This window comes from Branchiostoma floridae, chromosome 16, assembly GCF_000003815.2.
Source record: "Branchiostoma floridae strain S238N-H82 chromosome 16, Bfl_VNyyK, whole genome shotgun sequence".
Classification (NCBI taxonomy): domain Eukaryota; kingdom Metazoa; phylum Chordata; class Leptocardii; order Amphioxiformes; family Branchiostomatidae; genus Branchiostoma; species Branchiostoma floridae.
Genome location: NC_049994.1, coordinates 11,406,100 through 11,433,950, shown reverse-complemented (window position 1 = coordinate 11,433,950; position 27,851 = coordinate 11,406,100). Strand labels below are relative to the sequence as shown.

The 27,851-nt window shown below is 39.1% G+C and overlaps 1 protein-coding gene across 1 annotated transcript; it reads right to left on the bottom strand.

Moving 5' to 3' along the window:
- Nucleotides 1–1,353: 1,353 nt before the first annotated feature.
- Nucleotides 1,354–26,809, bottom strand: LOC118403573 (hemicentin-2-like). The gene is made up of 10 exons (XM_035802312.1): nt 26,096–26,809; nt 13,910–14,031; nt 13,283–13,508; nt 9,114–9,413; nt 8,155–8,311; nt 7,537–7,652; nt 5,680–5,904; nt 4,867–4,908; nt 4,449–4,631; nt 1,354–3,523 (listed from the first exon to the last, which is right to left on the bottom strand). Exons 1-10 carry the CDS (start codon nt 26,178–26,180, stop codon nt 3,279–3,281), a joined length of 1,701 nt encoding a protein of 566 aa, XP_035658205.1. The 5' UTR covers nt 26,181–26,809; the 3' UTR covers nt 1,354–3,278.
- Between the last annotated feature and the right edge of the window lie 1,042 nt (nt 26,810–27,851).

Below are 27,851 nucleotides of genomic sequence, written 5' to 3'. Positions count from 1 at the left end.
GTCTGTCTGTGTCTGTCTGTGTCTGTGTGTGTCTATTTATCTATTATTGTCTGTATATTTTCGTGTTCTGACAAAAGATACAGGTAGCGTTCACTGGTCACCATTACAGTCAATCGTCGTTTCCCGAACAAACATCGCAAACAACTGTACGTCCTTCTGATTTTTTCTGAAAGCAGCGTCACCTATCGGCTGGCTTGATAAATGCATATTTTCCAAGGACGTACAAGCATCGACGTCTTTGAACGACAACTTCGTTATCACAGAAAGTGCCCTCTCACTGTAAACAGACGAAGGAGAATGAACATAAAAACAAGAGTAAAATCTTGAAGGGATTAAGTTTGTACTACAGGAACAACTAGTTTAACTTGTATACGTGTTATTGTATGAAATAATTTTGCGCATCAATAAAGCTAACAAAAACTCTAGGGAACTCTGAGGGGACGTGCCAACGCCAGTTGTGTGAATGTGACAGGGACCTGGTGGAGTGCTTCGCCGACAAACCTTACAACACCACGCTCGTTGGCTTCTGTCCGGTACGTTAGGACTTAACGACGTATTGCAAAACCAGGGGCAAAAGGGAACTAGTTGATAATGCAGTGGAGATATTTAGTGCTTATATATAGTTGTGAGGCATGACTTGTTCATGTCTTACTTAATTCAGCCAGTTTTACAGCATTGTATAAAAGGCTGCAACGTTATTTTAGTATGTCCATGTATGATGTATGTATGTATATGTATGTTTGAATAAACCATTGATATAGTTGTAATCCTAATTCCATAGTAACTTTCACTTATGTATGAAAGAATGTTTAACGTTAACAACTTACGGCAATGTTTTAAGAAGATTTAAGCATTTTTCAATGCGTAATAGAATTTACATTGTGAAATCAATGTTACATGTAATCCAATAATTTTCGCTTTTTTTTCAGGGTAAAGAGTTGTCTGTTTGAAATGGCTATTATTATGCAGCCTATAGCCATTCAGCAAAGTTGTAACCACGCGCACTAGACGAAGTCATTGTAGCCAGTACAGTACAGTGCAGAACTCAAGCAACTCTATGAGATTTTAAAAACGGCCAGACGTTTCATACAGCATCTGCTGTCTTTCGTTCGTCACTGGACGAGAATCAGAAAAAAAACTGCAATTTTGTACAGTTGCTTGAGGAACTTGTGTACGTAGATACCTGGGTGTCTAACCTTCCTGTAACAAATCGATAATTAACCGAAAGGTACGTAGCAAAAACCACATGTATCAATTCGGTCAAAGTAAAACAAAATGTGGTAATTTTGAGCAATACGTAAAGTTGCAATCTCCACATATTAGACAAATTGTTGAAAGATAACAGTACTCATATTTTATACAACGTGTGTTATAATTGTTTTTTGTTAACCACGGAGCAAAACTCTGTACATCACAGTTCTCTATTCTACGTCCTCAAGATAGCCACGCAAAACAGAAACAAACCAGTAAGAAATATCATAGTTTTACAATCCGGATCACTTGAGACAAATAAGTAAAGCATCCGAAGACAAAAAGCCATTGCTGTGTTTATAGCTGTCGTCGCTAGATGGCACTAAGCAAGCAGTTGTAGTTTTATCACACGTTTCAGCATTTCTATGATTTGCCAACGCTTGATATGTTAACTGTGACATTTTAGTCCCTACTTGGAGTATATATTAGATGGCATTAAAACTAAAGCTTTCAATCTGCTTGAGAGACGCACTGTCTTCACTGGCATTTGCAATGAGTCACCTATAGGCATCGCTATTTCAAACCAATAGCATGTCACCCGTGTGACACGTACAGGATTGGTAACGTTAAACCACTTTCCAAAACAAAACAAACCAAAACAAGATAAATGAACATAGAACAATTTGATTAATCCATGCTAACTCTTGGTGGGCAACAAATGATAATACAGTTAAAGTGTATACATCGTCAAATGCATTCGTAAAGAGTTCAAATCAAATGTCCACTTGGACAACATCAGCAGCTCAAAATGACGTCACCAAACTGGCCACGTTAACTGGGTAACCATTCTATCCATAAATGCTTGAAGTATTTTTTCAAGAATAGAATTGTAATAGGTCTGAAGCGCCTTAGTATCAAATGTCCGAATCGCAGTCAGACAACTCAACTTTTATGTGCTGGTTCATAACATCTGACCCGAATCATCTAGAACCATTTGTTATGGATAAGAAATAGATGTTGTTTTGTCCAAACATTTCGTTCATAACTACTTTAGTATCTAATGAATATAAGCCTCTGTTATCTTTTCTACGTATAGAAAACACATCGCTTATCTTGCTCAACAACCGATGATCAGAAACACAAACATTTAGTGGTATGATTACATATAACGATTCTATCGTATAAACACAGGCACCAAAGAATAATTGAACATCAAATATAAATATTATCCTTACGTATGCCACCGTCTACGTAAGCTGCGTTCTTGGGTATTACATTTCAGAATCCAACCCACAATTATAACAACACAAACCATGTACTCGTGTAGAAATTGTTGCTGTCTGTATAAGATACTGGCTCAGCCAGCGTGAACTATTGGCAAAACGTCTGCCGTCTAGTCAACCATTCCCTGGGAGCCAGACAGGACCGGGTAGCTAGCGAGTTTTGTTCGGGGAGCCATGGCAGTCAGCCCGCCGATCTCACATTAGCGCCCCGGGTAGTTTAAGCCTGAAGAAGTTATCGCTATCCTTTTAAAGGGACAGGTGGAACTTATCAGGCTTAAACTCCCCGGGGCGCTAATAGGAGATCGGGCGGGCCTGACTGTCTTGGGCCACCGAATAAACTGTCCTAGCTGCCCGATCCCGGCTGGCCCCCAGGGAAAGTCAACCGATGATTGACAACCTACTGTATACGTCACAAGTCTGCACTCAAGTGGGTGTAGTCTTATACCTTAACGGTTCTAACTGCCCAGTGTATGTAATACTGAGGCTTGTATTCAAAGTTTTCGATTGTCCTTGCGATGTTACCTATTACTGCGTCACTACACTGACAGTTTGTAATATTTCTGTCGTATCTAAAACGTAAGAAAACAGCTGATGAACAGCTCTGTATACTCCTATTAAAAACTTGGATGCATATGTCAAGTTTAACAATAACATCCAATCAACGTCATCTGATTGGTCCGTTTTAAATACTTGTGCTTAAATTGTTTTACTGTACTTTTTCGTTTAGGGTCCAATATGGCTCGTTCTTGTTCCCACAGATCTTTGCGACCAAGATGGCGGCTGACTAAGCTACTGCACTATAGTCTATACACTGTGTTTCGCGACTTGCTTAGCCAAAGTGTGCTTCTTTTCCTCCAACTTCAGCGTCGCCGCCATGCCTATCTTGTCGTACTTCTTCGTTATCGTTCCTCCTTCGTCGTGAATCTCAACTTGTAGAGGGAAGTTCTTATCCGTGGCCGCGCGAGATTTGAACTCCGCCGCGATCTTGCGAGACATGTCCCGCTGTTCTCGTTGCTTGTCGTCGTTGAAGCGATTTTCGCCAACTAGATCTGAAGATGATGAAGCAAAAAATGCAGAAATTTCGGTTACTGAGAAACTTAAACAAGCTAACACTAGTTACCGACTTGAAAAACTGTCAGAGTTAGCCCAGTGCCATTACTGTGCTACGTATTCTTTCTCAATACCATGAAGTGAATAACTAGTCATTACCGAGTGCCTTAGTCTAAAAGTACTTTTAAATGTTTGTAATGTTGTGTGGGACCGATGTGGGACCGCGTGGCACGATCGGGAGCGCGTTGGTCTCAGGTCCGAGAGGTCCCGGGTTCAAATCCGCTTGCCGTGTCACCGATCTTGTGCCCTTGGGAAAGGCACTTTACACGACTTTCCTCACCTAACTCAGGTGTAAATGAGTACATAGCTGCGGCTAGTGGCAGTGACAGGCCTTTGCTGTGGTGACAGGCCATAGGGGCATGTTCGGGCATGACGCACCCGCCATGACACACGAGTCAGGGGTAGGAGGAACCCCTTGCATCCTTGGTCGGAAGTCCTCCTAGGAGATGGAAACTCCAAATAATAAACCTGCATCTGCTGGGGCCGTCTTACGTGGCAAAACAGTTCTGTCCCTGTAGGACTTAGTGCGCCAGTAGACGAGAGGGTGGAGAAGGAAGTGCACACCCCTCCTTCACCTTAAAAAGTCACGTGCAGGCCAGGCAGACTGATCGTCTAATCAACCTGTCTGCCTACCATTGATCTTCGGATACGAAGAAAACAGCCATCAATGTTGTGTGACGATATGTAATGATGACAAGAGCAATCTGATGATATAGTGCGATACATTGTTTCTAAAGAAGTTTGAAAAGACTTAAGACATAATTAATCATAATTAAATTTAAAGATAACATGGAACATCTTTTTATCAAAACATATATTGCTAAGTTGGAGAAAAGTTTATGTAAAGTTATAATCAAACATTACCTTCAGGGTCAATGACCTCCACGTAGTTGGACGGGAACAGTCCCAGCTGCCCGTTCAGATAGCCGAACCACCAGCCGCCATTTTCACCTCGGATGACCTCTATGACGTCACCAACCTTCAGGGTTAGTTCATCCTCATCCTGAGGAGTGTAACTGTAGATGGCCCGTACCATCTTTTTCCGACCTGTCAAAATAAAGTAGATATCTAACGTTAATTAGAGAATGATTGGAAAGCAAAATCCACGTCAATTTAGATGAAATATAATTTTGCAGATATGGAGTATGTATTTCCTCAAAAATAGATTATGGTTAATTGTTGATATGTATATATACGTACACAAGTGTAAAATAGTTTTTCTTCTATTATTACTCATTTCCAAAAAGTCATAAGCTTGTAAAAAGGAATAATTGACCATTACCTTTGTCACTCCTCTCCTTAACATCAATCACCTCCTCTTTTCCTACATTGAAAACAGAAGAAAACAACGACATCTTTGTCATTGGAATCTACACATGGTACATTTGAAATGTAGCAAGCAATTTCGCCTGCTCGGAGTCTAGAAATGAATTCATTTTGATACTGAGCCCATTGGTTATTTTAGTAGGATAAAACACCAAGCTTGTTCGTGTTTCAATTTTTCCTTTTATCAAACACTGACGCCTACGCAATACGGTAATACTAGAACTGGCGTAGGCGTTATTCTTATCATCTAAAGGTCACGCAGCTGCATTTAAAATATGCTTCATGTTATTATTATGACAGGTTGTTTTGACGGATCTATGACAACCATTTTTGCTCACGTACATGTAGGCTGCTGGTTTTTTAAACTCGCGTAGTGTTACAAGTCTAGCTAGCTACAAATACATGTACGTGACACGGACATTGTCTTGGGAATGTATTTCTTAAATACTTGCCATATCATTCGCCTGTCTTTGTCAGTAGGTGCGGCGTTTATAAACCCGTAAGATGATAGCATATCTTGAAACCTAATTTTGAATGTGCCTTTTTAGTTTTCAACCGTCTCTATAAATATCCCAATGACAAATGACCTTGCGACCACGTGACTTCAAATTATGGGTCAAAGGTGACTGGAAGTCTGCACTGTCTCCGTTTTCTTGTGTTTGTTTGTTTGTTTGTTTGTTTGTTTAAATGAAAACAATACAGATACACAATACAATAATACAGATACCTTGATCTAATATCATATCATATGTCATGAAAATTTAAGAACCTGTCCTCTTCATGATCTCAGGCGGTTTCCTTCCTAGCCGCTTCTTGGCGAGATACTCGAACTCTTCCTTAGCAGCCTTGTAGTACATGGACATGTTTTCTCTCTCCCTGTCCTTCCTCCTCTTCCTGCGGACCCATACCACCACAACAGCGACACATGCGACAACCAGCAGCGCTGCAGCCACGCCGCCCACTATAAGTGCTGTGGACAGACCGCCTCCTCCTTCTGTGTGTGTCATGGTTAGGATAAGATAAAACAATAACGTTATATTGATGCAATAAGAAAAGTAAACCGTACTCAATGCGTACATGTTTAGATTCTTTATGATGTTTGCCATAAAGAAGCAAAGGTACCGGTTTATCCAAATATAATGGATAAGGTTATGGCACCTTAATATATAATGGCAAAACAGCAAATACGATTTTTTTTACCTTTATTTAGCCTTGATACATCTTCGGCCTAAGTCGTTTTTCAAGACCTCAAGGGTGAAGGAGGTCAGAGGTCTTATTTTCCACACACAGAAATTTACCATTCATCATTCCATCAGATTGAGTATTATATATTTAAAAAATATTTCCTATTATGCATTAAAAGTATCTAAAATTGAGGAGATTTACTCACAATCCAGTATGAATATCTATATGCAAAGTGTCGGGCAATAATGAATTTCAAATCTATCCAACATCAGTGTAGAACTGATGCAGGGGATATGCCTGTCTAGGGGGAGTCATATTCCGATCACACAAATATCCTCATAACCTTCTGTCATTTTAAAATTCACTGCACTAACGTACGGCCCTAATTCGTGCCCGCCTGCCTCTAGGAAAAAAATTGACCCATTTATGGAGAATAATTGGAGACTAATTTGACGCCATTGTGCACGTGTTTTTGACGGATGCCGACTACAAAACGAAAACAGCGCCCCCTACGTACATGCACAGCATTGCATTTTTGAACCATCCATTTACATGGAAGGGGAGCTCTTTTTTATACAAAAATACAGTTCAGTTCAGTTCATCCTCGGAGAATCACAAAAAAATACGGCGGGGTAGAAATTACTACATTAGATTACGGAGTATATGAATCCCAAACGCAGCTCTTTTATAATGAACTTGGTTACTGATTTGCTGTCAAGAAATCTTTTATAATCACCTTGAGTATTCTCATCATAGATTCTACAATCTATGATGGAAACCGACGGAGAGGAAAAGATTCTATTAGGCAAGCTCTTTGAATTTATGTAAGGAGAATATCTTCAGATTATCATAATAAAGATCTAAATCCCTCGCTCACAGCGCCACGAATTTGTCCTTTTCAAGGGCGACTCTGCTTAACAATATACGCTGCTTAATGGATGTCGGTCGTGTAATTGCTTAAGCCCAGCGTGCACATTCCCCGCACTATGTAATAACTATCTTTATCTTCCTCAGCTTCTTTGACAACAATGAATGATGTGGTGCATGCTTCGAATTCAGCGTCGCTTTCGCAAACCGGTGGTTTCTAATGGAAAATAATTATTGTATGTGATTCAAGAAGATTTTCCTACTTGCATCGTATATTGAATCAAAACATGTACGGTTTTCACTTGGTGTTAACGATGTAAAACTATGCATCGCTTTTCACAGAGATATATATGATGAAAAATCTAAATGAAAACTTAGCATTTTGTCATTTTTTTCTGTTAAGCATTATATTTCACGAATTTTTAAAAATAGAACAGTGCTTCATGATAGTGATTTTGCACACACAAATAAACAAACAAGCACAGAAACACACAAATATGTACAATCTAAAGTAAAAGAAATGAAATTGATCTGAAAGACTTGCAATTAGATCTAAGATGATACCAAGACGCACCTAGAAGTTTAAGACGTATCCTTTTGGAGTCTGTCCTGCCCACACCGTTCCTCGCAGTACAGATGTACTCTCCACTGTCGTTACGCCTCACCACGGGGATTATCAGGGTGTTATTGCTGAATATAATATAGATATAAGTGTGTTATAAATCGATGAATATGGATATAAGAGTATTGAATATCGATATGCACAATATGGATGTGTACATCATGTAAATATCAACGGTCCCTTACTTAAAGATGATATTCAATTTGCCCTATTGCTAATGTATCAAGGCTGTGTGTATATATGCATTTCTCTAACGTATTGAACGTTTGCACGTGTTGCATCAGAGAAATTTCCATATGGTGCTGCCATTTTTAATTTTCCGTCATCCGGAGATATGCACCAGAACGAGGCTGGACAGGAGAATCACTAGTTGAAGACGAGGGTGTATCTTGCATAATATGAGCGGTGTTTGCATGATGTGTTGTAAAGGATATGGTATACCATGTCCAGGCGTATTTTAATTTACCCCTCAGTGATCTTCAACTTTGACATATTACCCATGGTGCATCACACTGCTCATGCGCAGCTTAACCCCTGAACCAGCTTATTGCTATCTATAACCTGTCTCACCCAGGAAGTGCTTTCATCCCAATCAGCGGAAGTGACCCCTCCTTAGACCACGTCACTTCCGCGTGTGGGTTTCCATCTGCGGCACAGAACAACTTGACCCCCTTGTCACCGACGTAGACTCGTTTGGGATACGTCACGTTCACTATCTGAGCTGGATCTGCAATAAACAACTAGAACTTAGCATCTCACGAGATACTGTAAATGCAGAAACTTTCGCGGTCGTTTAGTGTTTGTGGTTTTCACTTTACCGCGGACTTAAAACCACCAAGAACATTTTCCATGGCAGTAAGAGGCTACAGTGCATGGTGCTACTGCGAACTTAAAACCACCGCGAAAAGTCCTTTCTCCCGCCACCGCGAAATTAAATCTACGCGAATTTAAATGCATTTACGGTATTTTTGTTTCATCAAAATGTCATAGGAGTGAATCAGCGCAAGATAGATTTGGAGAATTGCAGTCTGCATCTAAATCATAAAAGTAAGCTTTGCACCTTTTATTGAATGACATAAAATATGCGGTTCTATTGTTGCTATCCTTTACCAGGCTATATATTTTTGCATGTTTTGTTATTGATGCACTTTTATTTAGTACACATAACTAGTGTCCTCTTATTCTTTGTGGACACCGAATGTGATATTGATAGTATAGTGGTCATGAATAAATAATAATCAAATGTACTGATAGTGATTAATCATATCCCAGGGATCAAGATTAAATATTTACATTCAAATTCAATATCATATCGGTCAATATTCTGAAGCGCTTTCTTCAACCAGTTTTCTGGATCCCGATTATATCATTTTGCTAAAATCTAAAGCTTCACATTTTTTTACTTGAAAACTAAATCATAACACCACTGATGCATCACTAAATGAATGAATGAATTAAACCAAACTCAAACAATAATTTCCCCCACATTGAAGCATTTCACTTGAAAAGATGCAAGTCTTTAAACTTACAAGAAACTTTCATGACCATACTATCTTCTACCGGCCCGGTCACGTGATCGGCCACGCATGTGTACGTCCCGGCATCCTCCTTGCTGATGTTCCTGATGACCAGTGACGGGAACACGGTATTGCCGTCCTTGTATTTGGCACTCGGACCGCTCATGGTGGTGTCCACGGGTTGCCTGTTCTTCAGCCAATAGAGTGACGTAATTTCCGGTTTGGCATTGGCAACAATGCAGTTGAGAGACACGTCTGTTTTGTAGATGGCCTGGTATGGGTCCTGGGGTCCTACTGCAACAGTGGGCGGAACTGCAACAGAAAAAAAAGATACTGAGATTTGGCTCAGAACGCATAGTGGAATAGTAGTTTGTCATATTTCAGTATTGATACTGCACGTAAGAAACCAATACCAAGTAACATTAAACTAGCTGCATTATTTTTGAGAATTGATGTTTATATTTCAGCCATACCATAGGTATGGTGAAATATATTGTATTCGTAATGTTTCTTTCTTTCTTTCTTTCTTTCTTTCTCCTGTCAAATCTTCAGAACACGGTATCTCCGTTGTTCCTCAACCGAATGACTTGAAATTTGGCACAAGGGTAGAGTGGGCCAATACCCTCGGACGTTTTTTTCTTTTTTTCCATATCTTTCTCTTAAATGATTTTATTAAGGTTTTTTGGTCATCTTAAGGCCAAAACTGTATATTTGGGCCCCCTGTACCCTGGTATAATAACCGAATTAGCTGAAATTTGGCACAGATGTGCCTTGATAAGTCCCCCATATAGATTCAATATCAGTTTTGGTGTACAGTATAACGAAATGCTTATTTTTGCGATTTTTTGGTCATTTTTTTTACCAAAAAAGGACACTTTTGGCTCCTGTACCTTGGTTTTAGAACCAGATGACCTAAAATTTAGTATAGGAGTGCCCTAGACATATGCGCACATGGATTCAATAACACTTGAGGTATACAGTACAACAAAATGCTTAATTTTGCGATTATTTGGCCATTTCATGACCAAAAAGTACACTTTTGGCTCTTGTGCTCTGGTTTTAAAACCAAATGACCTAAATTTTGGTAAAAGGATGCACTAGATATTTATTCAAATGACACATGTATAATTTTTGTCATAGACTACGTCAAAATGATATATTTGGGGATTGTTTTGTCATTTTCCAATAGCCAGAGGGGTCAATGACCTTAAGGTCGTTGACCCCCAGCTGCAGATTGCACCTACTGGCATATATGTCTATTTAATCTAATTAGATAGGTAACCAATCACTTAGCCTGAATCTATATCCTAAAGAGGGGGGGTGGCAGCCAATCAGCGAGCCCGGTGTTATCTGGAAGAGTCCATTCTTACACGGAGGGGTTCATTTTTTTTAAAAATTCATCATTGGACTGGTGAAGTCTTTCAGTGGATGTATTTTTGGACAGGTCTATTTTGCAATTTTACAGAATGTGTGCTGGAAGAGTCTATTCTCGCACGGAGGGGGGATTTTTCAAAATTCATATTTTGGACTTTGGTGACTTCTAGTTTGTCAAAGTCTTTCAGTAGGGTTATTTTTGGACTGGTCTAATTTGCAATTTTACATGGGTGTTCTGGAAGAGTCCATTCTTGCATAGAGGGGGCTTTTTTAAAAATCCATTTTTTGGACTTCAGTGATTATGTCCTGTTTTAGCGGATGTATTTTTGGACTGCTCTACTTTATATGGAAGAGTCCATTTTTTGCACACGGAAGGGGGATTTTTTCAAATTCAGTTTTGAACGGGTGATGATTCAAAATTCAATTTTTAGTGGAAGTGTTTTTAGACTGGTCTATTATACCTTTTCATGCACTGGGACCTTTTTTGCTAAATTCAATTTTGGATTTGGTTTCTTATTCAAAAGGCCAAGGTTTCAGTGGGAGTATTTCTGGACTGGTCTATTGTGCAAATTCACATAGGGTGCACTGGAGTCCATTCTTGAACGGGGGAATTTTGTAAGATTCATTTTTGGGTTAAACCGTCATTAGTAAAAGTGATTTTTCAAATGGGTGATTTTGAAATAGCCTATTGTTGCATGGGGAGGGAGATGGCTGAAATATGCTGTATTTGCTCTCAAGCAAATGTCGGCCTTTCTAGTTTGCTTAGCCAGGATTCCAGACTCCGGCCCTGGCAAACATATCTATCGCCAAGAGGCCTGTTGTAGAATTTCCTGGTGGGCATGTTGGTCCTAGAGCCGAGGAGTTAGGCCGTGGAAACAGTCTGGCATCCAGGATATGTTTTGCTTGGCAAGGATGAAATCATTGACTATACAAGTTAGAATATTTCATGTATCCACTAATACATGTATCCACTCTCTAAACTTGTGACTATATTCTAAGCTTCTCTTCTTGTTGTTTAATGCGTTTACCGACACCTTTGTGAATACAAAGTGGCAGGAAGCTTGGTAATATGTTGTATTCTATTCCAGTTTTTCAAAAGTGCATTCCTAGTACGTTAAAACACCGTGAAGATGAACACTTTATTCAGTCAGCCCAGCCGGTACTGACAGCAAATTGAAGATTGAAGTGCGCTTGACATGAATAGAATCGTCCTTAAATGCAACCGCTAATTCGATTGGAAGTATGCAGGGATAACATCGATTTTGTCGGTAATGCAGACGCCTTTCAGAGGGGTTGTCGGCTCTGTTTCGCTGGCCGCCTCTCTAGGCCTCTGAGAGAACAACAGTCCGTGGAACACAAACCTCCGGAAAGTAATCATGGCGTTTCTTGCGTTGGCTAAGGTGTTTGCTACCATCTTTACAAGGAATAATCATTTCCTAAAGACCCTTTTCCATCTATGTCCAGTTACTTGTTTATTGTAAGTCCAGACTTATTCCCCTCTCTACGAGTAATTATGGTGTTTCTCATGTTAAGATGTTTGCTACCCTCTTTATAATTACCAGGACTAACAATTTCCTCAAGCCTGTTTCCATTTATGTACAGGCACGTATTTATTAAAACACTATAGGCTGTAACCAGTGGCTTATACAGTACCTAATTAACTCTAGTCTACAGATTGTAAAGACTACCATAAGGTGACGAGTAGCTGTTTTAATGACTGAGCCACGGTACTTTCAGGGGGTGGCGTTCCACAATTTTGCATTTCTGAAAATACTAAGGTGCCCATATTGACTTGCATCTTTAGTACCTCAATATGCAGAAATTCAAACAATCTATCAAAAGAATATTGAGTTATAGATGTAGACACAGAAACAAAAACAGACTGCCTGTACCTCCTTCCAGTAGGTAAGTAACTCTCTCCTGTGGATGACATTTACGCACAACCCTTTCATTTCCAAGGTCAAACTAATATAGCGAATCTATTAATGCAGCGGTAGGCAATATGGAATAATGACTGATGTAAAGGTCTAATGACAACTGCTTTGGGACTTTCTGCAAGCACACAGAAAAAGGTCACCTAAATCAAGGAAAGTGACTCAAATACGAGAGGTGTATAACATTACTTAGTAATTCTACTCATTCTTTTTTTAAATGTCATCTGAAAATTAATGGTGCTTTTTAGATGGAAACGTAGAAAACGTTGAAACCCAATCAACATTAACCCTGGTGTCAAGAACGTACCATTTTGACGACAACATACAAAACAACGATAAGAAATAGAAGTTGACACCACCAGTCTATCCTAATGTACAGGTTTTCACAATTATGATAAATAGTCTCCTTCAGTCAACGTTAACATTGTCCAATGTAGAATCCTAAATCACTTCAACCCTACAGCTTTGGCCACAGCTTAACAGTCTGTATAGGAAAATGCCAGTCTCTGCCACGTAGGGCACATCTGAAAGCTTACTCATGTCTGCTGCAAAGTTCTCTGGATCCGCTTATCGTCTACGATGCACATCGGCCTAATAGCTTCTCTTGAAGTTGTATATAGTAAAGTGGACTCATTCAAATTCCTTGACAGGCTGAATAAAGGTTCAGAAACTTGAACTATGCGGCTCCAGGCGTCTTACTGAGGGATGACTGCGGTACGATAGATGTCTGTTAGCTGAGGAATGAGTCCACTTTATTATATGTAAAGCTTCTCTTGATGTTAGCTGCCTGGATACCTTTGCAGTTGAATAGAAACTATACGATGGCTAGTAATTTGAACCCTGGAGAGTATTAATCCAATGTTGCCTACTTACCTCGTACTTTAAGGTTGATAGTTTGCTCTTCTTGCCCCTCGTTTTCCACGATAACAGTGATAGAATACTTCCCCCCGTCGGTCTCTTCCACGTCTTTGATGAGCAGCGAAGCTTGTCCGACCTTCTCAGCCCTCCCTGACAGAGGACCCATCGCATTGCCTTCTTTTTTTAAAGGATTCCAGAGGTAAACTGTGGTTTTCCTCTCGTCATTTCCAGCAGAGTCAATCTGGTAATAGAAAATACAACACCTGTTATAACAAAATAGCTAATAAATGAATAAACAACATAGTATCATAGTGTTGCCATCTTTAAGGACAACAATTGTACTGATGAGAGCTTTCTTTCAATCACCTATGTTTGATTATGGACGTTTGCTATGCATGTAAGCATCATGTTAATCAAATCTAATAATAAAATGTCGTTCTTCGTAGTTATAGTCATTCATCTTCGATGAAATATGTTACTAATCTAAGAATAAGGTAAAATGTAAAGGTAAGAAAGTAAGGTGAAATTTCTGGGACGGCAGTCGTTTAGAGTTGTTATCCTAATACCTACACAAACGTGATTTCTCTTTGTTAAGTTTAGATGAATATGAAGTGGAAATTTAATTTTGCTATTTATGCATACCTTCATCCATGTCAGAGCTATCAGCTGTGCTGTGCTGGAGTAGGAGGCCTCCAGAGTTACTGTCCCTCCAACCGTCGCTTCTACCATATTTGGAGCTGTCAATCCTGAAGCCGCCAAAGCACCTGGGAACGGGAACGAGAATTAGTGATGTCAGTTTAGACCATGTTGATTTGATTATATGGATGACATCCTCGCGCACATCACTTTTTAGCCGTTTCCAAAAATGAAATAAAACGTTTTCCAGTATACTTGTATTAATCGTTCAAAGCAGCTTCAAAAAAAGCAAATATATGCAAAAATGAATATCGGAAAATGTATAGTAATTTCATAGACCGTTACAAGTTCAAAGATGTGTAAAAACAAAAATGCAGAATTTATTGATCGGTATACTATATTTTGTGTATTCAGTCAGTTGTTCAAGTATTCCTGTTCTCCTGTGGGAAAATATTGAATTCTAACTCTCAATTTTATCTGCCGCAAAATATTTAGTTTGCAAAAGATCCAATTAAGAAAAGATACAATATCCCGTGTATATCAGTGTATTGTTAAGTGTTTTTGTGTGTGTGTGTTTTATCTGGACTTTTTTCAGTAATAGAAAGAAGTAAACAGAGGGTGGTTTCTTGTTTATTACCAAATCTGTATTTCTTTGCGTTTCGATGATATCCCCATACTAGTAATGAAGAATGTGGCCGCCATATGCTATTTGTGCGAAAACATTGACCCTGTGATATTCATTTCTTTTTTCTGTACTATCAGTATACATTTCTTCTCACTCAATATCAATCAGTAATAACACCCGATACCCCTTACTTTGTTTACGTTCCAAAGTGCTTTCTATCCAAGCTCTCGAGCACTCTACAACGATGTTTACAAATAGCACAAGGGGTAGAGGAGACCCAAAGGTCACGTAACTGCAGAACCCCTATGATCTGAAACCTGTTTCTACAAGCCAGACATATTACACCTCTGCGCTAGTTCATTCATCTTCTTTGTAATTACAACGAGCTGCCTTGGCTGACCCTGAAGACGCTTTGAATGGTCTTGATTTCCGGCTGTAATTTGCACAGCCGGGTAAAATTCGCTGCCAATAGACCAGGTCTGAAATATTAGGTTTGCGCGGTACAAAGAAGGTGCCGTTAATAATGAATGAGTGTCAGACAGGGGCAGAGTTTTAGTGAATATCACTACGCTGTTGTACGTGAAAGCGAACGTTCTCTTATCGTTGAACAGGTTCATCAGTCACGTATGAATACGGTTACTCCAAATTTTCTTCAAGCTATGACTGTTTTTAAAGGTAAGGTACATACATAGTCCATTTTGCTCATGGAATGACCTAGTTTCGATCTCGCCGTCGAAAATGTGGAGGTATGTACCTTACCTTTAAGAAAAAGTCATTGCTTGAAGAAAATTTGGTGTAACTGAACGTTCCCTTATTGGTAAGTTGAGGTCTCAACAACTGAGCTTGTGGAGCTGTGGGTGTTGTTGAGCGATTGCAGCACGTCAGGACGGTTACGTGGCTCATTTACCACAGGGAGAAGTCCCGACATGGAGTACAAGCACTTGAAGGTGTTGGCACTTGATGTCTCCAAGTTGTAATTTTTCAGACAGCTTGAAACAGGTGCAAAGAATGCAACACTCCAGGTATACACACACACTAACATATCATAAGAAAAGTCAGGGTAGTCCTTGGGGGGGGGGGGGGGGCGTTGGGGCAGTGGGTTGTTATCCACTGTGTCTAGGGCACGGTATTGGAGGGGGGAGCCCATCCCTCTCCTCCCACCGACTTTCACCTCCACAGACAAAGTCAGGTACCCATATCTACACATGGGTAGAGCGAGGGAGTCGTGAAAAGTGCCTGTTCCGACCTCTAGTCGAGAATGGCGGGAATCAAACCCTGACCTCACGATCTCAGGTTTTCTAGCCTTGCCACTCTGCCATTTCTTACCGAGTTACCATGCCTTACTTTCTCAATACTTTGCACAAAGGAAAATTCAATTCCTCACATTGGCTTTTATTCCTCCGTCTTTTACTCTATGTGTGGAACATGCTACTGATGCAAACTAAAACTGCTTATGCAAGCGACATCGTAATTCATTTAGAACAGTAACATCTAGAACAGAGTATACAAAATTATTCAAGTATAATACATATTCATTACATGCGTTAAAGCTATGGTGATGGCAAGCAATGAAGTCTTGCTTTTGCCTGGCCCCTATTGAACAAAAATGGGCAATCAACAAAGCCTATTGTACCAGTCCCCTCTCCATGGCGTGATCCTACGGCATCATCGACAGAGAGTTATCGCCTTTGTAAAAGTGGTCTGCGTTGCTAGGATACGAGAGATGGCTAACAATAGGTAGTCTCCTGATATTAGGCGATTCATACCCAGCGAGTGAGACGCGAGCGACAAAAAAAAAACACATATCATTTGTTGGTCGTATACAGCGATTTAATTCGGATATGTTCAGAATAAAATATGAGTATTTACAAGTCGTTATTTGCTTCAACATTCTCTAGTGTGATCTGACAATAGGATGGACGTTAGGTATTATCATTGTTTTAGAACGTAGAAATAAGGAAGGTTCACACCAAGAAATAGATAAACTTTTGTATAAAAATAACGCTTTAACGAGACTGTAATTTTTATTATGTAACTTGTTATAGCTAGAAATTCCAGTTTTTTTGCAGTGCCCCTTACAAATACAAAGTGAGAATGATATAATATACAATTATTCTGTTTTTGCGTCTTCCCTTAAATCGTTTGAGGAGAATTGCAAAAAACAAAAACATCCAATTGTTTTCAACAATGCCAGCTACAGTAGGAAAGACGTACATATCACAATCACCCCCAGAACACTATATGTAACGATCGGTCCCTAGATCTCTTCATCCCCCTGACATTTGCGGCTGATCCCTTGGCAATAGAAGCGTCAGCTGTCTTCGGCGCAGAAGCCATTAAGGATGATAATCTCACAGCTGTCACAGGCATTTTGTTCAAATCTCACTTCATCTTCCAAGAACGTTCGCAAGCCACTTTGTACTTTACATTTTACCCTAGCCTCAAGGAATAAACCTCACTTTTACTGGGAATTTGGCCGCTTTACTTGAACTGCTTTTCGCAAAGAGCTCATAGTCATAATGGTAAGGTTATTGGGTTTCTGGCTATGAAAGCAACATTATTCATAGACGGTTACCGCATTTTTGTAACGATTGCATACGGCGTTACTTCATTAAATATCGATGAAATACTGATCTACTGCAACGGGAGTAAGATGTTTGCAATTGGTTCCATATACGAATCGCGGAAGACCTAACCAACAACATTCAAAAGTAAACCATATTTACATATTCATGTATTCTACCCACATGTAAAAGGACTGCTTCGATTTAAAAAATTTCCGAACAATATTACAACAACATCGAAAGGAAAATCGAAGTATTCGCTAAATATGTTCCAGCTCAAAGCAGTAAAACAGTATGGGGTATGCTATTTTTTGCATGTACCTTACAATGGCATTATGAACACAGGACAACAGTCCTGTATGGAACTTTAACATATATAAACACTGGACACCAGTCCTGTATGGAACTTAACATAAACAATGGACAACAGATCTGTAAGGAAATTACTATGGCAATATTTAACACTGGATGTCAGTCCTAGCGGTACGGAACTTGTTAATACCCACTATGAACCTTACAGACATACAAACTATTTACTCCCCCATCTAACACGAAGGTCGGTCTAAGAATAGTACGAAGCTATTACAGTCCTATTCAAAATCTCGCCAAAGACGTGCATTACTTAGAATCAGGATTAACAAGAGAATAAAGAGAAAAGACATGCGTACTGGTGTATATGTTAAGTAAGACGGTTTATACGAAGAAAATCAATATGAAAATTATGTAGAGTGTATCTTTAATAATATAAAATGAAAATGAACTATAGAAATACCGCATATTAAACTGTGATACACATTGGAATGAAATGAAGTTGCAGCAAATGAGTTTTTGCTCATCTATATATAATGAGTATCTGGATACGGTTTTTTTTTAATCTCTTAACACCCTGATGAATAAAAAAATCTACCGTGAAAGGAAACCTATTGTAAATGGGAAAATGTTCAAGGGATTTACGAAATAAACTCAACGTAAATAAGTCTATTATTCGTATGAAGGGCCATTTGAGAAGCGCCTGGTAACTGACCAAAAACTTGTTGATTAATGAGTGATTCATATATTGTGTATGAAAATGAATTATAATATGAAGTGTTAAAGTTTTTGCTATGCATACAGGTCTATATGAGTAATCGACGTAATTCCTCATATAGCGTGTTTTACCAGCATTAGCTGTCAGAAACAATCGTTTGTCTTGTTACGCTCGCGCCTAATGGTGGAATGGTGCCACAGTTAACCAATGCTTACGTGGTGCCCGACACGGAGTACGGTATTTGATTAACGAGCGAACAAAACAAAAAGTCCTGGCCGATTTTTCTACATCTATCAATCAATTTGTAACAAAAGAACATCCAGAGTTTGGTAAGTTGTCATTTATGTGGCATGACAAAGGCAGTGTGGCCGTAAATAAAGCACGATTCTGGTAACAAAAGGACAAAAAAAGGCAAAAATATATCACGGCATTGTTATTCGTCACACTGTTGTTATGAAGAACCAAAGTCATCATATAAGATTTTAACTCGAGGTGGGCATTTAAGAGAGAATTTCAAGGGACTTTTATATAATAAGTATACCAGAATAAACCGGCCAAAACAGTCATTTTTCAAAAGTTAATGTTATGAACATTTCTATTCAAGTTGTAACTGTTTTGTTTTTTTGTTAAACCTGCATTGTCACCATTCACTGTTCGTTGTTTTCTGCTCGCAATTTGACGAATAATTAACATGGCAGGCGACTTACAATTTCAAGATGGCGGCGGCATTACAACCTATAATTAGACAGGAATATATTATCTGAATATGCATCCTCTCAATGTCGACTGGCAGTTTTAGAAAATGAGCTGTTTTCTCTATCCATGAAAAATTCAGCGAATAATCTTGTGCAGAATATGATATGATATCAGCACGGAACATAAAACATTTTCCTACTTTCCTACAATATTATCATGCCTAATAAAAGAGAAGCAGAATAGAGAATAATTGTGTTCAATGGTGAATATGACATCGGTCGTTATGATGAAATGAGCCAATTTCTATGCAAATGAAGTGGATTCACGGTAATTGTTGTAGAATTTTCATGACCTACAAAGATTCATAGTCCTCGTTTGTTGATAGAAATTTTGAGATGTTTTTGTCACAAATTACATTTTAATTTTTTATTGATTTAGATATCTGGGACAGCCGAACTTTGCAGAACAGTTGAACGAAGATGGTGGGATAAAAAATATTGCAAAAGGTCAGCCATCTTTGTAGTGATACTCAAAGGTCAAAGGTCACCAACGAAGCGTTTGTTTGAAGAAGTGGACTGGAAAATCATAAATTACTGTTTGAAATTGCTATAAATTGGAATATGACCCTTGGGAATACAAAAAAAGCCACAATAACAGGTATAATTGAGAGAACTCTGTTCGCTGTCGGAGAAAAACAGTTTTCATTATATTAGAAACAATAATCTATAAACGAATATTGAATATAGATGAAATCATTATCTGGAGACAACAATTTCTTAATTCACAAAGTATATCCAAATCTTACATAAAACATAAAGATCGATGAACTCTAAGGTTACGTTATGTCATCAACCTAGATTGATCAAAGCACTAAAATATGCAATGACCTATTTTATAGGTGCTCATTATACAATGCAACATGTTACTCATTGCCTATTAGGAGCTGGGCATCCCATTATGTTCTTTGCCTCTTGCTTCTTTGCTTCAAGGAAAAACAGTTAATTCGTGTCTAACTAATGATGTTATTGGTCTCATCTCATCCCATCTAAGGCCATGTTGATTTGATTATATGGATGACATCATCTGGAATCCCAAAACTGATGCGAGCGTGCGAATAAAAAGTTTGGTCAAAAAAAGATTGCGTTCATTGTGAAATGTAAGTGGTCAGGAAGGTTGACTAAATGACTAAAAACACAGTATGGTATACCGAACAATAGTATCTTCTTCTATGACCTTGGAATTGACCTTGCCATTCTAAGACATTAGTAGACGCTCTTCGATATTTTTTTTTTTCATTATACGGCATATCTTTGCTCATTTGCAGTTGCTTTGTATGATTAACAGTATGGTTGAGAACCCTGTTTTGGGGGAGGGGGCGAAAATTGAAGCGCGCGCGAATGTATGCCATCCATATAATCAAATCAACATGGCCCAAGCTTAGTCTAACTATTTGACCATTTGGACAGAAGATTTTGCATCAGTTTTCTCCTTTCGGTTTTCTGTTCTTCTTCACTTTTTTTTTCGGTGTCATGTCTGTCCATTCTCTAATATCACCCTTCCATCTTTTCCGTAGCCTACACATTTTCCCTTCTTCCCAGATGGATAGCTCCTTGCAGTTTTCTGCTCATTTTATTCCTTTACTGGAAACGAAATTCCTTGGACTCGATTGTTGTAATTCTCTACCAGATCGATAAGAGTCTTATATAGAAGTTTTGTGACCAGCCCCGTTTCCGTGTTCCACAAAGAAGAAGATCACAAGCAATCAAAGGGCAAATGAAATGCCATTTGCAATCAGACAATAATTGAAAATAGAGACCCTATTTGCTATTATATAGGACGGGATTTCTTCAACTCGTGCAACAGGATTTTCTTCGCCGGCAACCCAGAAAACAGATAAGCATACAAACGACTTTTTCACTGGTTATAGTATAAAATCAGATATTCAAATCGATAAAATCGTTATGCGTAATCTTTTGAACACATAGAATCAATATGTAATTTTGTCGACGTCAAAAAATGAGACCTTAATACCATACCATTCATATAACCAGTCAAGTCATTTGCATACTATATCATCATGATCTGCTCCTCTTCCATACAATTGTTTACTGATGAAATATAATAAAATAATTCTGACGTTTATGTTTCTGAAAGCAAGTGTTCTCATTTGCATTCAACCCACTATTCTATGCATGTTCCCGCATCGTCATATCGGTACCGATTTATGAATAGTTCGATTAAATACTTTTTTCCTCACGCAGTTGCAAAACTAGAGTGATAAAGTATTCATAATCTGGTCGTCACACGTGTATGGGAGTGTAGAGGGAGAAAGGAAACGTATCAGATATTGCTGTGAGGAATTTACGAGTTTGCAACGAGGCTGCCCCTTTTGCAACAGCTGCGAGTAAGAGATAGGCGCCAGCCAATCCATCCTGCCACGCAAAGAGGATAGTTTACGACAAGGTGTGACACATTTCTGATTCAGATTTGGGGGGCCATCAGTTATTAGTGCTTTTAGCAGACGTGATTGAAAAGGGGCTCCAGTGGGATGTAAGCGGAGCAGTGCTACCATCATGTCGACCCAGTTTTCTGTGTCGTCCGTCTCTTCCAGTACACTTCCACAGATTGATGGATAACTTGGTAAAGTGGTCGAAAATATGTCTCCTCTGGTCTGATAGTAATTTTCAGCATGTAAGACAAGATTTAAAAACGATTAAGACAAGATTTACACAAGATTAAGATTAAGATATCTAATCACAGCGAGGTGGGTTGAACAATTTGACAACGACATGAAACAACGATAGAGTACTTAAGGTATTTCACCTGGCTTAATTTGCATTTTGACCTTCCAATCTTTTCTAATTAATGAATTAAGAAAGAATGGAGCCGTAACGAATATTGTTAGATGAGCATGAAAGAATTCTTAATATAATCTTTGGGCCATATGGATGACGTCCTCAGGTTTTATTGCCCATAATATTGTTTTTTAATGGCAAAATACAGCAATTTGGAATATTCCACCGCAATGAAACTATGTTTTTCATGTGCATAATGATGAAAGCTACAAACTCACTTTTGCGCAAATCGATATCTTCTTATGATCTGTAGTAATTAGAAAATGATTGTTTTCATCTGATCAAGAAAAATCATCTTCTAATAACTTTTAAAACATTAAGTTTTGCATTTTTCAAATCAATGGTTATTAGGTCGGAACAACTAGCTTATGCAATACTTTCTCCGGACGATGGGAGTTAGCAAAATGTTCAAACAATTCATTGTTTGTTTTTAGCATCTACTGCATGTTTTTAAGTGTTTCAAATCCTTGTCCCAAGATATAAATGTAACGGAGAAAGGCATGTGGTCAGCATTCACATGTTGGGCTGCTCTTATACTAAAGCCTACATGTGCTTATTTTTAACTTTTCAATCTTATCCTTACAGCCAGGTAAAACGAAATAAAAACTCAGCGCAGGGCAAGTTTGTGTTCAATATTCGTCACGTCGAATGTCCCATCAAATCATTTGATATCTAAGAATACCTCGGAACAGTACTGGTATTATTATCACCATAAAAAACATAGATATGATATAGATTGATAAATAATATTAAAGAAAAAGACACTCCTGTCACAGTTGTAATGTAAGATAGGAAGATCTATTCGTGTTCCGAGTACGAAACCGGAGAGCCGCCCCCGCCCCCTTACACCGTATAGAACTTTTATCTTTGGTTCATACAACCACAGCTGTCACTATATTCCTAAGTTTATTTACATAAATAGCAGATACTGATGTACAGAAATATAACGCACCATCCTACAACATAGTTCTAATTGATATGCTCGCTTTTCACGACATGCACCAAAATGTACATAAACTGCACCGACTTATAGATATGCACATGAAAGCGTGCCCCCCTCCCCACAGGAAAGCTCGTTAATACCATGCCATTTGCCATCAGCAGGTACTCAAAGGTTAATTCACTTGGGGGATCACGCAGGGGATTCGGAGTTAAGTCTGTGTACGGGGAAAGGGGGAGGGTTGTACAGGGGGGTACGTTTGGTAATTATGACATTACCTAGAAAAATATTCGTGTGATTGTCATTCAGAGGACAATAATGGCATAATTGCCTGCAAGCAAAATAGGTTTACCGTACACAGCAACATGGAATCAGATAATGCAATGCAGCTCTTTCAATACAGTTTTATGTTTTGCAAGAGATGTTTAATTTTGTATCAATAAACCATTCCTATTTAGTTATTGCAAATCATTAATCATGCAACAAAGTTAGCAACGTTCTGAATGTATAGAATACACCGTTTAGTTGTTAAGGCCTGGGGCCAATGCTCATTTCCACCACTTTTGTCTTGTCACTTCCATCTGTCAATAATTTTGTGTGTTACCCCAGAAAACGCCACTCTCATTCGGTTATTCCGTTAGCGATCCAAATAAAACTGCGAGGAATGGACCAAGAAATAATCAGCCGCCCTGTTTCGAAATACTCTCCTACTCAGAAACGTTTGTGCAGTGAATTGTGTAGGCCTAGCTTGCTTTCAATTCCTTCTGGTATAGCTAGTTAGCCATGGCGTGTTTCAAAGCTTGTATATGTTAAGAACCATTGATTCCAATGTGTTGTCGTTCCCATTGTAGTACCTAAGTAGCAGAGTATATCTTTAAAGGGAGGTGTTCCCTAACCCTCCCCTTTTTTGTGCTCGTGTCAACTCTTCGAACCTCTTTTGTTTTACGTCAGTTCTGAAAGACTAGCGCAGCCCCATCCGAGATGCCCTTTCCAGAACTTGAACCGGGTTCTCTCACTCATCATCTAATTGAAACTAGGACCTGAACTGAAAGGCCGTGACCAGTTGTGCTACCGTGGTGACGTGAACCCCCGTAATGCATGAGACTGGCCTCGTCCTAGGATCATTGATGTCGACTCACGAGTGAGTAACGCTCTATTTTAGGAAAATTGGTATAGATGGAATACATCAAAAGAGCCACTAACCGCCTAACCCTGGGGGAGCTCGAGGGGAAAACGTACATGTAAGCAGAAAAAAACAAAGTCTACAATCTATACAATTTGTCTGATATCTTTTCAATAACGAGGATGAAACTCCTGTGCCTATTTTTGATTTTTACTTTTCTGTTCCTCACTATTAAAATTCTGAGGGGCCGGGGAGTGAAAAACGGAATATAGGCCGCTTCTTCCACCAATTCTAGGACAAAGCGGAATATTGAATACAGGACACAACATGTTGGGGATATGAAGACTGGATACAGAACCATATGCATGTTAATATTATGCAGAACCAAATGCATGTTAATATCTTGTTCCACCTAAATTTACAATACTAGGTAGGTCTGCAAATTGCCCTGTCATACTTAATGCAAAGTTGTTAAATGCAAAAAAGTACATTTTCAAAAGAATAGTTAACAGCTACGTTCAAAATCAGTGACTTAATTAGATGAACGACTTACCTCAGTATTATCATGAAGTTGAATATATTATAGTACAGAATTATTAGAAAATGCTGAAACACTTGGGAAATTGCGTATCATAGTATCATAAATCTTACACTAGATCACTAAAAATTCATTTTTGCTATTTCTAATTCATGTTAATTATTTGTACTCAAGTTAATGTCTAAGGTATTGATTTGTTGTTGTGTGAAATTGCCAATAAAGATTATGTTTTAAAATTCTGTAATCTGAAATAAATAAATACCGAACATTAAACTTTTCCTTAAAAAAATACACCGTTACTGGTATTACTAGTACTACAGTTTGGCGCTTTTAATCGCCCGTTCACATTGATAAATAGGGTTTAATGCACACACCGACTTCTTTTTGTGATTTTCAACCCAAATGTCAAGATACCATGATTCAAAGAGCGCGTGTGAGTGTTCTTATGCTTTAAGAGAATCTATATCTTCGCCAACAATCTTAACACAATGATTGATGTGTGCTAAAATAGCTTTTGAAGGGAGGAATTTGTGTCAATTACATTAGCCCTGGTAATGTTGATGTTAGACATCTGTTTGTGCATACATGGGGGGGGGGGCAGAGCCATTAAAACAAGAATCATCTATTTTGGACAAGTCAGACTCTGTTTCTAGTGGTAAAATCCGTCAAATGAGAACAATGTAAAGCGCAATAAACAGTGAGACACAAAGCTGAATATTTTAACTATTCGTCGCAAAGAAGTTGACAGAGAGATAAAATCGTAGATGATTTGTGAACTTACAAATGCATAATACGCACATATCATGGTCTCAATCACACCGAACATTGCTATATAAACATATGGAATATTTAACGATGGTAAGGAATATGCCAGGAGTTATTATGAATACATTACAGTGGTATATGCTAATGTTTATACCCGTGACATTATTATTGTATGCATATCCCTAGGGGTCACATAAAGCAAACGAAGCAAAATATCAGAATTTGAATATAACCAACAATTTTGACGAGGTCAATCGTACGCATTCGATTTTGCTGATATTTGTCAATTTTTAATATATCAAATGGTACAAAGGTGACAAATTTGGAAAAAAAATGGAAAGAAAGATCTAACTGATAAGAGTTTTTTCTGTTATCAAAAGTCTCTTCGAAACATATGTGTACCATTTTCATATGTAGCGGTCATAGAATTGTTAGACTCTAAGGAAGCTTGGTGACTACTATATGTTCTGTCGTGAAATTATTAATATTCATTTAGCAATAAGTAAAAGTACATATATTAGTCGTATTTTGCATGTTAATTGAAAATTGATACATTTTCAAACCCAACTTTTCCTGTCTTGTTTCCTTAAGTAATTGCAATCTACAAACACAAAGAAATCGACGCCCGACATCAGAATATTCATACGGTGTCGCTTGTTGTTACCTTTGATATCGCTGAGGGATGTTAAGTCATTTTATAGCCGTGTGCGATTAGCGCAAATGAAATTAGATTCGAGACGAGCCCTTCCCTGCCTCCAGTGCAACCAACGAACTGAGATTTTTGCCTTTTTTTCGTCTTCTAATACCTTTGTCGTCTAGGACACTGGTCGCCGTAGAGTCTAGAGAGTTTGCGTGTCCTGTGGCAGTATTTTTTTCTCTAGATTTCGTAAAATGTGACCGACAAACATGTGGCGATGTCACATGCTTTTCGAAATCAAGGCGTTACCCTTTTATATGGGACGACAGAACAACAAAGACCGGGAATCGAATTTCTACCATATGTAAGCTTGGAGACAAACAGTGACAGACAGGCTGGAGTAGATCAAAGGTAAAACTAACCTGGAATTGTTCCTATGGCGGCACAAAGAAGGCCGAGTCCCAAGACCCTCGTCATCGGAGCCATATTATCCTCTTGTTTGTTCATCGGCCTCCTGGCGTACGGCGCTCACCCGGGCCCTTCCCTCGCGCTCTCCGTCACCCCACTGCCACTGCCTCCCTCAGAAATGACCGAAACCTCGGAGCTGAGAAAGCGGCATGGTTTCACCGGACCATCCCGTCCATCTGGTCGGTAGAACACCGACTTTGCCCCGCGGACAGACTATAAGCGAACCCCCAACGGCCTCGCCTCCTAGTCATCTCCCGCCGTCCAAATGAGATTTTGTAGCCCTTTTCAGAACAGATAAGGTATTTCTAATTGACGGAGAACACTGCTGATAGCAAAAGTGTCGTCTGCGCGGCGAAAATAAGTCGGAGTATCAGCGGAACGGCTATCTCTGCAAAACACGCGGACGTCTCAGCGCATTAAGCCACGTTTTCGAGCCGCAGGAGCCACGCTTCGCCTCGCCGGGTGCCAAAATATTTTCCCGGTTATTACATGGTTCGATACACGGCTCTTTTAATAATGTCTCCCTCACGCAGGTGCCTAAGCCTGTGTGGAGCATGAATTATTCACCACGCGCCTGCGCCAATTTAGTCCGATTATGGTAAAATCGAAGGCGGTGCGGTGTTTTTCACGCCCGGCTCGCTGGCGGGGGACAGCGGCGACTGCTGGGGCAGTTTGTCCGAAAGTGTTCCCTACCTTGAAGAACCACAGGGCGTGGGCCCTGGGGTCACTTTCGGCTGTTCAAAATTAAACACGTGTGCGTAGTATTGCAATCACCCAAACGGTCTGACAAGCCACAAGACAGATAGCCATTTGTAATCGTAATCTACAGATTAAGCCAATGAATTTTCAAACGATCGTTATCTCGCTAACAGCTTAACTGTCTTTTCTTCTTCCAGTTAGTCAAGACACCCCATCCACATCGTTTTTAAGCTTGAAATTTGGAATTTTGCAGTAACGATATATTTTAGTGCTGCATTGGAAATCGATTGAACGGAAAAGAAACTGCAATGGATTGCCGATTAGTATATACATGTAACAATTGCGACATATAAATATATTTATATAGCATTTGAAATGCATTTATATACGCGACGTATACGTAGACCCACGTATACGTAGAGTCGCTGACATTAGAACACCTTGCGTAAGTACTGCTCCTATAGAACATATCACACCGAACTATGCATCTGGTATTTTGATGATGACAAAGGATATACCATATGGCGAATACTACGAACGCTATACTTGGTGATACTTTTACCCAACGTTACGGGTTAATGTAAGGACGACGCTTCACGCGGGTCCTGTGTAAATTAACTTACATTTATATCTAACACTGAGTGAAGTATGTGAAGATTTTGTAAAGACGTCAAGACGCTACTGGAAAGGGTTGCAATGCTCAGAACGGGACGTTAAGCCGCGATCCATTGTTCATTGAAGTTGACGAAAAAACTAGGGGAATTTCCCTGTTATAATGACTAGTGAAAGAGTATCTTCAGTTGCGAGGTCACTTTTACCCGGTCGAGCAAAGACGTATACATTTCAAAATGTCTTCATAAACAATAAATGTCCAGAAGAGAATATCATGTTTACCTATGGATGCTTATGATCATCGTCAACGTCATTAAATGTTAATGGAGGTGTGTGAATATTGTTGCTTTTTATAATCCTGTAGCTTATATTCTGAAGAGATTTCATAGAGAGAGTTTA